Below are 17859 nucleotides of genomic sequence, written 5' to 3'. Positions count from 1 at the left end.
TATTACAACATTCTATAGCAGGGCTGCCCAACCCTCTTCCTATCCTGTAGGTTTTTTAGCGTATCTGATTCAGCTAGTTAAGGTCTTGTTGAGTAGCTGATAAGTAGAATCAGGTGTGTTAAATTAGGGTTGGACTGAAAACCCACAGGACGGTAGATCTCCAGGAAGACGGTTGGACAGCCCTGTTCTATAGTAAGTACTACACGTGATCGAGGGATTCTACAGTGTGGTGTAGTATTCTACAGCAGGGGTAGGTAACCCTGGTCCTGGAGGGCCACAGGCACTTCATGTTTTTGGTTTAACTGACCTGGAAGACCAGGTGTGTTGAATTTAGGCACTGAACTGATTAACAGTATACTGCAGTTTACTATAGAATTCTATAGTAAGTACTGTAGTATTCTATAGTAAACTGAAGTATTTTTTCATGTGGGAACCCTACTTCTATGCTATTTGGCATGTTAGATTTCCACCAATTTACAGTACCTTGCTTCAATATGGGTATTTGAAGCCTGTAAGTCTTTATTTGTATAGTCCATCTGTAGATGCACTACAGACCCATCAGTAACATTTCAGCTAACTATCTACTAACCCTATTTTTTTGTATTAATTTGACCTTTATTCAACTAGGCAAGTCAGTTAAGAACAAATTCTTATTTTCAATGACGGCCTAGGAACAGTTCTGTTCAGGGGCAGAACAACAGATTTGTACCTTGTCGGGGGTTTGAACTTACAACCTTCCGGTTACTAGTCCAACGCTCTAACCACTAGGCTACCCTGCCACCCTAACACTAAACCTAAGCTTAACCCTTACCCTAACACAGGGTTTCCCAAACTCGGTCCTGTGGACCCCAAGGGGTGCACATTTTGGTTTTTGCCCTTGAACTACACAGCTGATTCAAATAATCAACTAATCATCAAGCTTTGATCATTTGAATCAGCTGTGTAGTGTTAGGGCAAAAACCCAAAACGTGCACCCCTTGGGGTCCCCAGGACCGAGTTGGGGAATCATTGCCCTAACCCTTATTTTAAACCTAACCCTAAGCTTAACCATAACCTTAGCAAGCAGTTGCTTATCAACAGATAGTATGGCCATCTGTAGAGCATCTACAGATGGACTATCCAGACTCTCCAAATAAAGTGTGACCTTGAAGGCTTCCACGGGACAAAAGAACATCACATGACACGGTTAATAAATGGTTTACACTCAAACTATGGGGTTACAGAGGAGATTAGCAAAAGTCAGACATTGGCAGACATCGTCTCATTCACCTACTCGTTTCAAAACGGACCTTGGAGAGGTCACTTCCCCAGAAAAGCAAATGACAATAGGCTATTGTTTGTAAGAAAGGGTTTATCCCTTTACATCCTTTCTGAATGGAAAATATAAGACAGGGGTTGGACTCGTGCCCACTTCACGACTATGTTCTCTAGAACACTACCCCTCCTTTAAATTTCACTCATTCTAGTTACAGATGTCTGTAAAAATACAAATGTATTCTAAATCGCCATGAATTATATTATATATAATTATATTATAATTCATATTTCCTGTTACTGGCTCAAATGAATATCCTACAACTCTATGTGCTTACCACGTTGATGACGTCATCCGACCTAACCCAGAATGTTAGAGCTGCAAGCAAGGGCGTGTGAAACAGTGGGCTGACTGGATGACAGCAGGAAGGGTCGGGAGCTATCAATAAAAGCATTCTACTCCTGGATTCATTTACTTTGAAACCTCAGGGACATAAGCAACCCCTTTCTTTACACACTGAGAACAAGAGAACAACAAAAACAGGTAAGATACCTCAACTATATTTCAGTATACAGGATCTCATAAATGGGACGGAGGGAGATTAAGAATGCATTTAATTAGAATGTGTATACTGTGTTTACTTATAATTCTGCTGTTACACTTTGGAGAAAAAAAAGATTTATGCAAGCAAGTATCAAAAAACGTTAATCAAGGATAGATAATTGTCTTTACAAATGTTAAAGTAGGGATTTTTCAGTAACAGATTTACACTATCGTTCAAAGGTTTGGGGTCACTTAGAAATGTACTAGTTTCTGAAAGAAATGCACATTTTTTGTCCATTAAAATAACATCAAATTGATAAGAAATAGTGTAGACATTGTTAATGTTGTAAATGACTATTGTAGCAGGAAACGGCTGATTTTTAATGGAATATCTACACAGGCGTACAGAGGTCCATTATCAGCAACCATCACTCCTGTGTTCCAATGGCACGTTATGTTAGCTAAACCAAGTTTATCATTTTAAAAGGCTAATTGATCATTAGAAAACCCTTTTGCAATTATGTTAGCACAGCTGAAAACGGTTGTTCTGATTAAAGATGCAATAAAACTGGCCTTCTTTAGACTAGTTGAGTATCTGTAGCATCAGCATTTGTGGGTTCGATTACAGGCTCAAAATGGCCAGAAACAAAGAACTTTCTTCTGAAACTCAGCAGTCTATTCTTGTTCTGAGAAATGAAGGTTATTCCATGCGAGAAATTGCCAAGAAACTGAAGATCTCGTACAATGCTGTGTACTACTCCCTTCACAGAACAGAGCAAACTGGCTCTAACCAGAATAGAAAGAGGAGTGGGAGACGCTGGTGCATAACTGAGCAAGAGGACAAGTACATTAGAGTGTCTAGTTTGAGAAACAGATGCACCACAAGTCCTCAACTGGCAGCTTCATTAAATAGTCCCCGCAAAACACCAGTCTCAACGTCAACAGCGAAGAGGCGTCTCCGGGATGCTGGCCTTCTAGGTAGAGTTCCTCTGTCCAGTGTCTGTGTTTTTTTGTCCATCTTAATCTTTTCTTTTTATTGGCCAGTCTGAGATATGTCTTTTTCTTTGCAACACCGGCCTAGAAGGCCAGCATCCCGGAGTTACCTCTTCACTGTTGACGTTGAGACTGGTGTTTTGTGGGGACTATTTAATGAAGCTGCCAGTTGAGGACTTGTAAGGCTGATAATGGGGTTCTCTAATGGGACTCTGTATGCCTATGTAGATATTCCATTTTAAAAAATCAGCCGTTTCCAGCTACAATAGTCATTTACAACATTATGAATGTCTACACTGTATTTCTGATCAATTTGATGTTATTTTAATGGACATTTAAACAAAACAAATTTAAACAAGGACATTTCTACGTGACCCCAAACTTTTGAACGGTAGTGTATATCTATTATTCTTATAAGTATTACGTGTATCGTGGTGAAGGTGGGTTGGGACCTCATGCACAAGCTACCTGCACATACACATGGAGATTGGACGTCCTTCGCAGGGTTGCAATCTAATGCTGCAACCTCATGCTACTGCAACTACAGTATGTGTTGCCCCTAAGGCTGATGGAATGTTTTTGAAGTGTGTCACATAACAGAGAGCCTCAAGCATCAACTTTCCTCACTCTGTCTGCAATGTGGAAATAGTAGAATGGGTGGAAATAGTAGGCTACACTACAGCAACACTAAAGTTGTTTTTTTATAAGGCCTCCTGAGTGGCACAGGGGTCTATAGGCACTGCATCTTAGTGCTAGAGGCCTCACTACAGACCCTGGTTCGATCCCAGGCTGTATCACAACTGGCCGTGATCAGGAGTCCCATGGGGCGGCGCACAACTGGCCCTGTGTCGTTAGGGGAGGGTTTGGCCGTGGTAGGCCGTCATTGTAAATAAGAATTTGTTCTCAACCGATTTGCCTAGTTAAATAAAGGGTAAATAAAATAGGAAGCAGTTTTTAGACGTGACATCTGCACATCTTTTAATTGCTGTATTTACCATTGGTAAATCAGGATAGAAAACGTATGGTCTCTGATTGCTGTATCAGCAATGGAAATGTTGGGGGGGGACAACAAGGGTTGCGTTGTCATGGCGACTCCCTCTGGCCCTGTGACTCACTGGGTGCCTTGCCCTGTCTGAGACGAGGAGGGGGTAGAGTCTATGATCTCCCTCTGACACACTACACACCCTTCCTCTGACTGCTTCCTTTATCTCCTCAACTATCACTGCAAGCAAACCTTTCACTTTCACAAGAGATTGCATCATACTTCTAGGTCAAACAGGTCAGTTTCAGAATGACTATGGCCCTTAGCATCACACATGCAAGAGTATAGGTAATTAACAACAGTATTGATAAGCAACTGGTAGGCAGAAAACCTGAAGAGAAGGATATGAGTATCTGTTAATCGCCAGTAGCTGTTAAGCCAACAGTAAACAGGTCTCATATAATTAAATATTACTCATATTTAGATGTAGCTCCTTTCACTGGGTTCACAAAAGAGTTGACCTTTGTTGACAATGCTATCAACAATACAATGAACGTTTGTGGAGGGTTCTTGTAGTTCACGGGACAGCTGCAAGTCTATTGAGACTGGGAACCGCTGGGTGGAGATCACACAATGTGGAAGAGTGATATTTGAATTGATTTGACTCAAGATGACAATTTGTGTGAGTCCAATGAAAAAGCAGTATGATGTGAATCCTAAAACAAACGTGTAAATCATCTACTGTACCACATCTAGACTTTTAGTGCTGAGCCTTCTACTTGGGTTCTGTTGAATTGCAATGTCCTTTAACTGACGGCTTTTTCTTAGTCGGCAACTGGTTGAAATTCCGTTCCTTACAACCAGACAGTTTAAATAACTTTTCCCCTCTGGGTTTCTTAACATTTTTATCTGTAATGTAGATTTGTATAGATACATGTGCATTTTAGCAAAGTGTAAATATAACTTGTACAGTAGCAGGGTCAAGTGTAGGCTAGGCACAGCTGTCCTATTTAGGTCAGTTCGGGACACAGTGCAATAACTTCCATTCATCCCATTGACACGCCAATGTTAGCAATCTCGCCCGTGCTAATCAAATCAAATCAAAGTTTAATATGGGACGTGGGAACAAATCCAATTAACAACCCAAAAAGCACTGTAACAGTATTCCAAATTCCATCTATGTACAGTACCAGTTTAAAAGTCACACTTACTCAATCCAGGATTTTTCTTTATTTTTTTAAACTATTTTCTACATTGTAGAACAATAGTGAAGACATCAAAACTATGAAATAACACATGAAAACAAAAAAGTGTTAAACAAATCAGAATATATTTTCTATTTGAGATTCTTCAAATAGCAACCCTTTTGCCTTGACAGCTATGCACACTCTTAGCATTCTCTCAACCAGCTTCAACCAGCTGGAATGCATTTCAATTAACAGGTGTGCCTTAAGTTGTGCTGTGACATGGTAGGGGTGGTATCCAGAAGATAGCCATATTGGCAAAATACCAAGTCCATATTATGTCAAGAACAGCTCAAATAAGCAAAGAGAAACGACAGTCCATCATTACTTTAAGACATGAAGGTCAGTCAAGTGCTGTCGCAAAAACCATCAAGTGCTATGATGAAACTGGCTCTCATGAGTACCGCCACAGGAAAGGAAGACCCATATTTAGCTTTGCAGAGGATAGGTTCATTAGAGTTAACTGCACCACAGATTGTAGCCCAAATAAATGCTTCATAGTAACTGTTTAAGTAACAGACACATCTCAACATCAACTGTTCAGAGGAGACTGCATGAATAAGGCCTTCATGGTTGAATTGCTGCAAAGAAACCACTAGTAAAGAACACCAATAATAAGAAGAGACTTGCTTGGGCCAATTGAGATGGTTTTGGGATGAGTTGGACCACAGAGTGAAGGAAAAGCAGCCAAGAAGTGCTCAGCATATGTGGGAACTCCTTCAAGACAGTTGGAAAATAATTCCAGGTGAAGCTGGTTGAGAGAATGCCAAGTGTGCAAATCTGTCAAGGCAAAGGGCGGCTACTTTGAAGAATCTCAAATGTAAATTATATTCTGATTTGTTGAACACTTTTTTGGTTACTACATGATTCCATATGTGTTTTTTCAGTAGTTTGATGTCTTCCCTGTTATTATACAATGTATAGAAAATAGTGAAAATAAAGAAAAACCCTTGAATGAGTAGGTGTGTCCAAATTTCTGACTGGTACTATGTACGCACCGGATGAATTTACACAAGATATACTAAGAATGATATTTACAGCAATATATATATTAGTGAGTTAATCCCACTGGTGTGTCTGTTTCAGAGATTTACGTGATGCCTATAGCTGGAGCCATGTCCCACATAATACCCAATCACATTCTGAGGGTGGGTCAGAGTACCTGCCTGGACTCTGCTCATGAGGTAGCTCTGGGGTGCAGTCCGAGCGCCATGATGGACCCCAACGGGAGTTGCAGTGAACAGGACGACCTGGACATCTCCCTAGATAACCTGAACCAGCTCATTCTGGAACTGGACCCCACGTTTGATCCCATCTACTTCAACAAGAGGTCCCAGTCCAGCAGCCTCCACACAGGTAGGACAATGAGTGAGAGGGCATATAAAGCCCAATATTTATTCATTGCTGTAATATAGGCCTATTTATTTTCTACAGTACAAACTCACATGCTTTATTTAAACTGTAGTTTATCTACATATATATATATTTTTTTTATCAATATTTCTACGTAGATCTGTCAGGAGGCCTACGCCTACAGAATTACTTTCGCTCATTCAATTCAACAGTTTTGAAAATTGAAAAATGTCCAACTTGGTCAACGAAAGGGTTCAGACCTAGGGTACTTTTCTGTCGTAAAACATGGCTAGAAACATCTGCAGTTACGTTGGCTGGAGACCAAGCCTGAGAACCTTGAATAACAACTTCCTTTGTGCCCCATTCATGTACCCATGGCCCGGGGCTATGTAAAAATCCACCCATAATTTCACATCAGTTTAATGTTACAAAATAGAGTACATTTGTCTGGGGTTACTGCCCAGACAAAAAAAAAAAAACACATACCACACCCAGAACATCTGAGGCAGACGCACTGGTGCTTTCAATACAGTCAACCTTTTCGACAGTAACTGTCTGACATGATCTGAACAACTGAAAAACAGAAGTGAGCACAATTCCATGCACAAGTATTCATTCTTAGAAAACCAAAGAACAAATGGCGTGGGATGTACTGAATGAGGTCACAGTAATTGTGATGGATATAGTTACTGGTACTACCTACTCATCAACGGATCTCCCCCTTGGTACTAGTCACCGTTCCACGTCAACTCTAGTCACAACATAACAGTGACCCGCCCGTCTCACTCACCCTGACCACAGGACACCTCACCTCAGTGGCATGGGGCAACAGACTCATCTATTTCAATAGGTTCCCGCCGTTACTGACAAGCGGGTAGATCATACAGTCAACCATAATAATTTTTTTTGGGGGGGACAAGTTGAAACTTCTCCGTGGCAAAGTACTGCATTCTCATCCTCACAGCAGGAACACAGTGTTTGCTTGGTGTATTTGAAGAGGCTGGGTAGGGACTCACTTGAACAAGTAAAAGCCTGCACGACGTGGACGAATTTCAACCTGCTGTCTTTAGCCTCCCAGGAAAACACTTGTGTGGTAGACACTGAGTGTACAAAACATTAAGAACGCCTGCTCTTTCAAATCAAATCAAATTTATTTATACAGCCCTTCGCACATCAGCTGATATCTCAAAGTGCTGTACAGAAACCCAGCCTAAAACCCCAAACAGCAAGCAATGCAGGTGTAGAAGCACGGTGGCTAGGAAAAACTCCCTAGAAAGGCCAAAACCTAGGAAGAAACCTAGAGAGGTACCAGGCTATGTTTCCAACACATAGACTGACCAGGTGAATCCAGGTGAAAGCTATGATCCCTTATTGATGGCAATGGTTAAGAATGGCCCACCACCCAAAGGACATCCAGCCAACTTGACACAACTGTGGGAAGCATTAGAGTCAACATGGGCCAGCATCCCTGTGGAACGCTTTCGACACCTTGTAGTCGATGCCCCAACGAATTGAGGCTGTTCTGAGGGCAAAATGGGGAGATGTTTTTAATGTCTGGTATACTAAGTGTAGTATTGCCATAATAAAGCCACACCCATCTAATACAGACAACGCCATAGAAGGGAAAGGAATGGGATGTATGTGTGTGTACACGTATGAGATTAAACAAGTCTCCACAATCTGCTCTGACTGTAGAGTATGGGTATGCGGCTCTTGAAAAGGCAATACATTTGATCTGTAACGGCACTCAGTGGATAAGATTGTTGATCACAGGAAAACAACTATTTCAACACTTCTCATTCATATAATGGGGAAGGAAACGTTCAAGACCATCCAACTTGAAATGTGTGTGATCACTTCTCGTAAGTGACTGTATTGTTAGAAACACCGGGAGAAAAAAACAAATCAGACGAATTGTGTGACTCGTTGCTCGCCGAATAGGGAAGTTCAGTTGATTCCCTGGTTAAGCCACTGAACATTCCTTTCTCACGCTTCTCTCGGTTTGTTCTTCCTCTCTCCTCTCAGATAACACATTTGCAATTTCTTATATTGTCTAGACCCATTCGGTTTCTCATTTCCCTTTTCCTTCCCTTTATCCATTCGATATTTAGCACCAACTTCCTATGGCGTTCTCCCTCTCTCCTCTCCAGATGACTTCTCTCCAGATGAAGACGTCTCCAGCTGTGTGGCCAGAGGCTGTGCTCCAAGGCACATCTCCACCTCCGTCTCCCCCTCCTGCAGCATTCCCATCCCACTGTCCTCTGCTTCTGGCTCCAGGTGCAGCCCCCAAGGCTCCCTGGTGTTCTCTGATGCCTCCTCTCGCCCCCCACTGCCGTGTGGAAGTGTTGTCCGCCGGCGGCTGCCCTCGACGCAGGGAGGCGAGGTGGGCATGTGTTCATCCCCGGTTACCCTGCGCATGTCACACTCTCACAGGAACAGTGCCGTCTCGATGATCTCCACGTCGCCCGGCTCAGAAACCAGTTACATGATGGGCAGGTCAGACTCCTTCGCACTCTTGTTAATACATGCTTTTGGAAATGACTTTAATATCGGAGTTTGATGCAAACATAATGACACGTTAGACCAGTCATGACTCCACAGAGCAACACTAACTGGTGCTGATACAGATTGACACTTGAAAGCTCAATCTACCCTCTGTCTGGACTCCACAGTGCCGTAAACATCTTCTCTTCCACAGCTATCAGTCCTTGCTCAGTGACAGTGAAGGCGACAGCCCCGAGTCTCTCCTCCTCTACCGCACGTCCAGCTCCTACAGCGACGTGTCCAGGTCCTCGACCAGGCCGTTCACCAACAAGCGTTCGCCAACTGGCCCATCACCACTCGGCCACTTCCAGGGGATCCACAGCAGCCCTGCCTCCCTGGCCGGTTCACTGACAGACATCCCTGTGGTGTTGGTCAACGGAGCCCCAGAGCGGGTGCTCAGCCCCCAGTCACCTCCAGAGGCAATGGTCCCAGACAGACAGATCAAGCAGAGGCCCAGCTCCAGGCCATCCTCGCCATCTCCCTCTCACTGTGAGTCCTGATGACGATGATCCTCGCCAATCTGTTTAAAATCTAAAATCTCTGTCCAGTGCTCTCTGCTGGGAAAAGGTTTGTGCGTATACAATAATAAAAGCATGTGCATTTTCTTTTCATGGTCCCTCAGCTTTGCAAGGCCATTTTCAAGGCAACCAGCACTCCATGAAGTTTGTCATGGACACCTCTCAGTTCTGGTTCCGTCCACACATCAACAGAGTTCAGGGTAAGCGTTTTGAGAAGAAACGGGGAGCCAATATATTTGCCAGCAACTGTTGCATTGTATGTTCTAAATTACGTTTCAAAGACGCAAAGCAAATTTAGGTTGAAACAGAAAACAAACGCTGATTTTAGGCTAAAATGATTTATTTTTATTGATACTCGGCCTGCAACAGAGTGACAAACAATGGTGACTATGGGGATAGCCCTGCACAACAATGGTGACTATGGGGATAGCCCTGCACAACAATGGTGACTATGGGGATAGCCCTGCACAACAATGGTGACTATGGGGATAGCCCTGCACAACAATGGTGACTATGGGGATAGCCCTGCACAACAATGGTGACTATGGGGATAGCCCTGCACAACAATGGTGACTATGGGGATAGCCCTGCACAACAATGGTGACTATGGGGATAGCCCTGCACAACAATGGTGACTATGAGGATAGCCCTGCACAACAATGGTGACTATGGGGATAGCCCTGCACAACAATGGTGACTATGGGGATAGCCCTGCACAACAATGGTGACTATGGGGATAGCCCTGCACAACAATGGTGACTATGGGGATAGCCCTGCACAACAATGGTGACTATGGGGATAGCCCTGCACAACAATGGTGACTATGGGGATAGCCCTGCACAACAATGGTGACTATGAGGATAGCCCTGCACAACAATGGTGACTATGGGGATAGCCCTGCACAACAATGGTGACTATGGGGATAGCCCTGCACAACAATGGTGACTATGGGGATAGCCCTGCACAATCTGATCTGTATCTGTGGTACCTGTGTGATTGTAGCTGAGGCCATAGTGATAGATAAGGAGCCGGGGACATTCGTGGTGAGAGACAGCACGTCCTTCAGAGGCTCCTTTGGGCTGGCTATGAAGGTGGACCAGGCGCCCGTCAACATATCCCCTACTGGCCAACCAGGTAAACAATCCTTAAGTCCTTCTCAGTACAACACCACTGCTCAGAACCACCACCACCACCACACAGTCCTATAAACAGAGTACACACAACTAAAGCACACTAAATGCCAGGATTAACACCAGTGTGTCTTGAAAAGACCTGACAGGTCTCACCTAACTCTCCCCGCTGCTAACTTGAGTGGGAATGTCAGTCTGTGTTGACCCTGAAAACTGTGGTGCAACCGGAGGCCGCTCATTACTCATAATGTCTACCTCTGTGGCAGTGCAAACACTCAATAGCATTTGATTACCGGAATGTTATTATAGTGTTTAAATCCTGGCTTCTTACATCAGTAGTAACTATTATCAATATTACACAACACCGCATCATCACAGTAAAATCAAAGCCATCTGTCCGTATGTTATCTAACTGCCATATGTCATATCAGATTTGTTTTCAGTAAATACTACACTGACTATCTGCCTTGTCTCTTTCCTGACTCTTGGCTTCTTTATTGTAGCGGAGGGCAGCTCAGATCTCGTGAGGCACTTTCTCATTGAATCGTCGGCCAAGGGCGTCCGTATCAAGGGCTCCTCACAGGAACCGTACTTTGGTAAGGAGTGGGCTACGTCAACTTGTTCATTCATAGTGTGACAATCCATCAATCCCACTTCTTTGACAGATTGCTCATTCATGGTAAACAGTCTTGACAAAAGGCCCACACCCTGGTTTAGGAGAAGCACGAATCACAAGACTTGAGTCAGCCATGTCTGGTCTGTGTCCTGAAAACTGGGAGGCAGAGGGATGGAGACGTTTTCATTTCAGGGCTTTGAGAGATGTGGGCTTCTATCCTGTCCTGTAAGAAACAATGAAAGTAGATGAGATTTATATTGGCTGTACCGCAACAATCACAGAAAAACAACAGTTGAGTCTGATTGTGACAATCTATGCCGATCTCAAACACATTTGTGATGTCGAGGTTGCTTTGTTGTTGCCTTGGATCATCAAGGCTACCCTGGTGCACAGACGTAATGCCATGACTCAGAAAGATCACACACGCCCTCTTGTGGACATTCCTTGAAACAACATGAATACTTTATCATTTGATATGTACATTCAACCATTAAGTTAAAACAATTGGACTGTTTTTTTTGTATCCCCTTGCAGGTAGTCTGTCTGCCCTGGTCTTCCAACACACCGTCACTCCGTATGCCCTACCCTGCAAACTTCTGCTCCAGTCACATGGTATGCTATAATACTTTAACGAATAGCCTAAATCTAATCAGGCAACAAGCCACAGATGTTTACATACATTTTATGATGATGTGAATAATAGCATTATTCCACATATAAGACAACATTTTCATTTCTAAACCAGGCAATTAAATTGTACAGTTGAAGTCAGACGTTTACATAAACTTAGGTTGGGAGTCATTAAAACTCGTTTTTCAACCACTCCACAAATTTCTTGTTAACAAACTATAGTTTTTGGCAAGTCGGTTAGGACATCTACTTTGTGCATGACAGAAGTAATTTTTCCAACAATTGCTTACAGACTGATTATTTTACTTATAATTCACTGTATCACAATTCCAGTGAGTCAGAAGTTTACATACACTAAGTTGACTGTGCCTTTAAACAGCTTGGAAAATTCCAGAAAATAATGTCATGGCTTTAGAAGATTCTTATAGGCTAATTGACACAATTTGAGTCAATTGGAGGTGTACCTGTGGATGTATTTCAAGACCTACCTTTAAACTCAATGCCTCTTTGCTTGACATCATGGGGAAATCAAAAGAAATCAGCCAAGACCTCAGAAAAAAAATTGTAGACCTCCACAAGTCTGGTTCATCCTTGGGAGCAATTTCCAAATGCCTGAAGGTACCACGTTCATCTGTACAAACAATAGTACGCAAGTATAAACACCATGGGACCACGCAGCCGTCATACCGCTCAGGAAGGAGACTCGTTCTGTCCTAGAGATGAACGTACTTTGGTGTGAAAAGTGCAAATCAATCCCAGAACAACAGCAAAGACCCTTGTGAAGATGCTGGAGGAAATAGGTACAAAAGTATCTATATCCACAGTAAAACGAGTCCTATATCGACATAACCTGAAAGGCTGCTCAGCAAGTAAGAAGCCACAGCTCCAAAAACGCCATAAAGCCAGACTACAGTTTGCAACTGCACATGGGAACAAAGATTGTACTTTTTGGAGAAATGTCCTCTGGTCTGATGAAACAAAAATAGAACTGTTTGGCCATAATGATCACCGTTATTTTTGGAGGAAAAAGAGGGAGGCTTGCAAGCCGAAGAACACCATCCCAACCATTATGTGGATATATTGAAGCAAAATCACAAGACATCAGTTAAAGCTTGGTCACAAATGGGTCTTCCAAATGGACAATGACCCCAAGCATACTTCCAAAGTTGTGGCAAAATGGCCTAAGGACAACAAAATCAAGATAATGGAGTGGCCATCACAAAGCCCTGACCTCAAGCCTATAGAACATTTGTGGGCAGAACTGAAAAAGTGTGTGTGAGCAAGGAGGCCTACAAACCTGACTCAGTTACACCAGCGCTGTCAGGAGGAATGGGCCAAAATTCACCCAACTTATTGTGGGAAGCTTGTGGAAGGCTACCCGAAAATTATTACCCAAGTTAAACAATTTAAAGGCAATGCTACCAAATACTAATTGAGTGTATGTAAACTTCTGACCCACTGGGAATGTGATGAAAGAAATAAAAGCTGAAATAATTCTCTCTACAATTATTCTGACATTTCACATTCTTAAAATAAAGTGGTGATCCCAACTGACCTAAGACAGGTAGTTTTTACTAGGGTTAAATGTCATGAATTGTGAAAAACTGAGTTTAAATGTATTTGGATAAGGTGTATGTAAACGTCCGACTTCAACTGCATCTGTTTGGTCTACAGATCTGAACAAAGGACAGGAGGAAACAAATGACAGGTCAGCACCAGAAGACAAGACCAAGACAGGTGAGAGAGAATTGTGCAAACTTCGTTCATCATTAGGTTGTCGAGTTGCGGTATCAATTCGCCAATCAGCTAGCTAAGTTTTATATTATTCTGCCTCTAAGGAATAACATGCATCAACATCATATTTCATGAACATGTTTGGTAGGCCTTAATGGTGACTGGCTAAAGAAGTATTCCAAGCTAGCTAGCTATAATAGCCAGCATTTCATTGTAATATTAGCTAATTATCTGTTCATGGCTTACCTGAGTAAACTTGGCCTTACAATTTTTTTTTTTTTTGCAGTTTTGATACAGCAGTAAAAGTAGAGTAAATGCAGTTGACTGGTATTTTAGCAGAAAGAATTGCAGCATACTGCGGTTATACTGCACATTTTGTCCGTAACGGGTGAAAACTGCTGCATTGGTTATCTTGAACTTGTTAGTTCAACTATAAGTTAGTTTCCCCGTAATATACTTTTGGAACATATTTAAATATGTACAAAGTCAGCGAACGGTATGTTCGGGTAAGCCGTGCAGAGATTCCCTAAAAACACGCCACTTTGATATAGCTACTACTTGTGTGTAGTTGGTTAGGAAAATTAGGTTAGCGAAAATGCTATCCTAACCTGCTACAAAAAGTCACTTGAATCGAAGTGGCATGTTTTTTAGGGATTCCAAAGCAGTGCATGCCAACAAAGCTCAAAGGTGAGGTGATCACCTGACCCCTCGTGGCTCCTGCCAAGTATATGGATCATTACAGTATTCCTGATAAAAGCCAGAGATTTGGAAATTGACGAAATACCTATGTATTCGTCTCGGCAATTGGATTCGTTGTCCACAGAGCGGAATGGCGCGCTGTCAAGCTTCCACACATATTCCTCTATTTGGATTGGTGGATATATTTTGTTATTTAAATACTATTTTGAATATTCGATGAGGGGTGTTGACGTCACCCGCCCGTGTTCAATGGAGAGTACGATTATATTCAAGCCTAATACTATGCATAGACTGTCTCGAATTTCAACAGGGACAACTCTGATAGAACGTTTTCTCAAAGTTGCCAGGATGTCACGTGAATAACAGTTATATCAGTACACTCGTAACAACCTAAACATGACGAAACTTATATTAGATCAAATAAGCCTCACGTATCAAAATAGCAAATCATGTTTATCTTGGCTAAATTCAACACTCTCTCATTGCCGCCCATACAAAAACTCCTCGCCTGCTTATTAATTAGGAATCTGCTTAACGTGGACAGATTTTATACAGCGCTGTATGAGTGCAACACAAGCTGCAACAATGTTGCAACTTCTTGCATTCAATCAATTATGCTACATTATAAACAGTCATAGTAGGTTACATTGCACACAGCATTTGGACTCCTATAATATTTAGGGAATGACTGTTAAGTGTAGAAATCTGCAGTACAATGTAGTGGTTGTCCCCCTGTCCTGCATGCCGCAGTAGACAGCTGTGATAAAAAGCATCACACTGGTTTCTCTTCTCTCAAATGAATTCATGATCTTCCCTGTCTTCTCCCTAGCTTGCAATTTCCTCTACCTGAGTGCAATCCCCACTGAGACGTTGACAGGGCCATGTGCTGTACAAAAGGCTGTGTCCTCCACCTTCACGATGGACCTGAGCACCATCACACCCACCATAGTCAACCTGAAGGTGTCACCCAAAGGTGTCACCTTGACAGACATCCAGAGAAAGTAAGAAAAATACGGCGTTTTTTTTCTGAATGACATTTTCTTTTGAGTTGTTCGATGACTCTACAGCTGATGATGGTAAATGACTTCTAAGACCTTTCTTGATGAAATGAAATCTGATGAATGCGTGTGTTCCCATTAGACTTTTCTTCAGACGTCATTACCCTGCACACATGCTCAGCTACAGTGGTGAAGATCCAGACAAGAGACTGTGAGTTGATTCTTTCAAACGCTTGTGTTTCAGGGCCCCGAGTTTTTCCTGGTAAGGTCATGTGGTCAGGAAAAACATGGGGCCTACAAATCAGAAATAAAGTCCACTCTGAATGGACTGTTTCTCTCTCCATTTTTAAACGTAGTTTTAATCTCTAAATTCAACCACTTTTTATCTTCACAGGTGGCACAAGAGTTCCAAACCAGCAAGGTAATGTTCCTCATTATTAGCTAGCTTCAGCATGCATTTGCCCACATTATAATAGGTATAATTTGTGAATGAAAGCTAACAACAATGTAGGCTAATATCCAACTTTGATTATTTTTTTCCCATCCAGGATATTTGGTATAGTGGCAAAGGGCACTGAAGCGGGTAGGGAGAATGTGTGCCACGTCTTCGCAGAATACGACCCTCTTCAACCCTGTAATCCGACCATTGAGTTGACACAGGGCATCATTTTCAAATCATAACCTCAATCTGTCCAGTATGGGAAGGTGAGAAGACAATATCACAGCACTGAATGTTGGAAGCTCTTTAAATCACTACCGTCTACGAGGGCGCCCAAAGCCAGACCTGACACAGATACTCTGATGTGTCAATTCTCGGTCCATGTATGCAGGCAGGTACGAGATCGAGTTAAAAGTACGCAGAAATGAATAGGGCCTGATTTTTTGGGGGATTAAAAAACAACATTTTAATAAAAAATAAATCCACTGAGTAAATCTAACATCCCGATTCTCGAGCTGCAACACACAGACATGTACGGTGTGGACATTCAGTGGGACATTCAGTGGGCTCTAAAGTGCCAGCAGTTCACTTGCATTTGCTAGTGAAAGAAATTAAATGCAAATATGAAAAATAACTGGTCGCATTGGTGCGAGTGTGATACACATGTAATTCTGCGTCCCATTAGTTGTATTTTCCACGTAACATTACGAGGATCACGCAACCTGATAGTCTGTAACTGTAATTATGATCCACGTCACAAAAAGCATTACAAAGGTATAATCAAAAATAAATATAAACATCTTGGCCTTAAATGGGGTCGGGAGTTTAGAAGACTGCGCGATGAAGAATTAATGAGTGTCCGGTATTAGCTATAGATGCAATGCTTCTAGAATGCCTTGCACTAGATTTGAGATTTTATCCATTTTGAAAATCCAAATGATGTATGCAGCTGCAAAGAAATACAATAGGCACCTTTACATAGGCTGAAACACACTTCTAACGAAGATATCGCTGACATTGCCAATGGGCAGACAGATTGCCAACAACAACCTTTTTGAGCAGAGTCTGGTCAACATGCGCACGGATCAGGCCTGGAGAGAAATCGGCTGTGACGCTGGGGATATTGGTCTTATTCCACAGCAATGCAGACTGCGAGCGAATATTCAGTCTCGTTTCCAATAACAAAACCCAGTACAGAGTCTCCCCCAATACAGACATTCTGAGTGCCCTCGTTACCAAGGTTGCAATGATGGGCAGTGGAACTGTTTGCCACAGAGAAGTCTACCCTGATCCCTGCTGCGTAATTCTAAATCCGCTAGCTACCAGGCAAGTCTGCCTAGGAAATTATTTCCTGAACATTTGAAGGTCTCTAGAAGATTTGTTCTCACCCACTGTTTCCTATCATAGCTTTTTCGTTTGTACTGTATTATGGATAAAATGTTTATTTGATACTGATGCTCTGCTTCAAACATTTGTCATGTCAGCGTTTTTTTATTTTTATCGCGGATAAGACGTTTGCACATTTTGTACCTAAACAATTAACTTGTTATTTGTTTAATAAAATACAAACTCAAAGAATAAAGGCCCTTTGTGTCTTTCTAATTAGTTATTGTTAGTGACTTTTACCATAGGTGTAATTGGAATGCTGTCAAGAAGGAAAGAAAGTATTCCAACCTTGTATAGACTTGATTTGGTACAATTATATAATTGCGATCAGACTCACAAACAGCGCGCGCATGAACACGTGGGGTGGGGGGTTATCTAACGAGGTTGAAAAGCACTAGAGGTTCATTAGATAAGTAGAGATATCCTCTCCGGGACAAATTCTAACTTGAGATCCATGTGTCACTTGCATTTTGGCACAACTCTCCCATCTACACTAATGCATGAGAAAATGTGATTTATGGGCATGCAAGTTAGAATTGGGCCCTAGTATGGGTAATTTGATTATGTATAGCCTATTGCTATGCTTCATGACAATAATTATATTTTTTCCTGCACTAACTTTATCATATCTATTTTGTCAGATGTATATTATTGTGTATTGAATACAAAACGTATCTATTTCATATTTTGTCATGTTTATTTTATATTTAGGATAATAATAAACTTAAAGTGACAAGTGTTTGTGTCTTGTCCGGCAATGGATCTTTAATATCCCTGCAGGGTGCACCCATACCC

General features: G+C 42.1%; 1 protein-coding gene across 2 annotated transcripts; it reads left to right on the top strand.

The window, feature by feature from the left end:
• The first annotated feature begins 1629 nt into the window (after positions 1-1629).
• LOC110485900 (tensin-4) lies at positions 1630-17803 on the top strand. Of its 2 annotated transcripts, none has more exons than XM_090195959.1 (13): positions 1630-1798; positions 6104-6373; positions 8521-8866; positions 9069-9403; positions 9537-9632; positions 10435-10566; positions 11066-11158; positions 11713-11790; positions 13483-13545; positions 15071-15242; positions 15382-15450; positions 15634-15660; positions 15788-17803. In XM_090195959.1, exons 2-13 carry the CDS (start codon positions 6115-6117, stop codon positions 15918-15920), a joined length of 1803 nt encoding a protein of 600 aa, XP_090052085.1. In that variant the 5' UTR covers positions 1630-1798; positions 6104-6114; the 3' UTR covers positions 15921-17803. The 2 variants fall into 2 exon arrangements, with proteins under 2 accessions (XP_090052085.1, XP_090052084.1); XM_090195958.1 differs by having other exon boundaries at positions 1644-1798; positions 8482-8866.
• Positions 17804-17859: the final 56 nt, after the last annotated feature.

This window comes from Oncorhynchus mykiss, chromosome 13 (genome assembly GCF_057628025.1).
Source record: "Oncorhynchus mykiss isolate SJ-2025 chromosome 13, ASM5762802v1, whole genome shotgun sequence".
NCBI lineage: Eukaryota > Metazoa > Chordata > Actinopteri > Salmoniformes > Salmonidae > Oncorhynchus > Oncorhynchus mykiss.
The sequence above is the reverse complement of the archived record's forward strand: the minus strand, read 5'-3'. Positions and strand labels throughout refer to the sequence as shown.

Coding starts and splice junctions, on each gene's coding strand:
- LOC110485900 (XM_090195958.1), top strand. CDS start 6,115: ATGCCTATAGCTGGAGCCATGTCCCACATAATACCCAATCACATTCTG. Junction 13,546..15,070: donor AGAAGACAAGACCAAGACAG/GTGAGAGAGAAT, acceptor TCTTCTCCCTAG/CTTGCAATTTCCTCTACCTG. Junction 15,243..15,381: donor TTGACAGACATCCAGAGAAA/GTAAGAAAAATA, acceptor TGTTCCCATTAG/ACTTTTCTTCAGACGTCATT.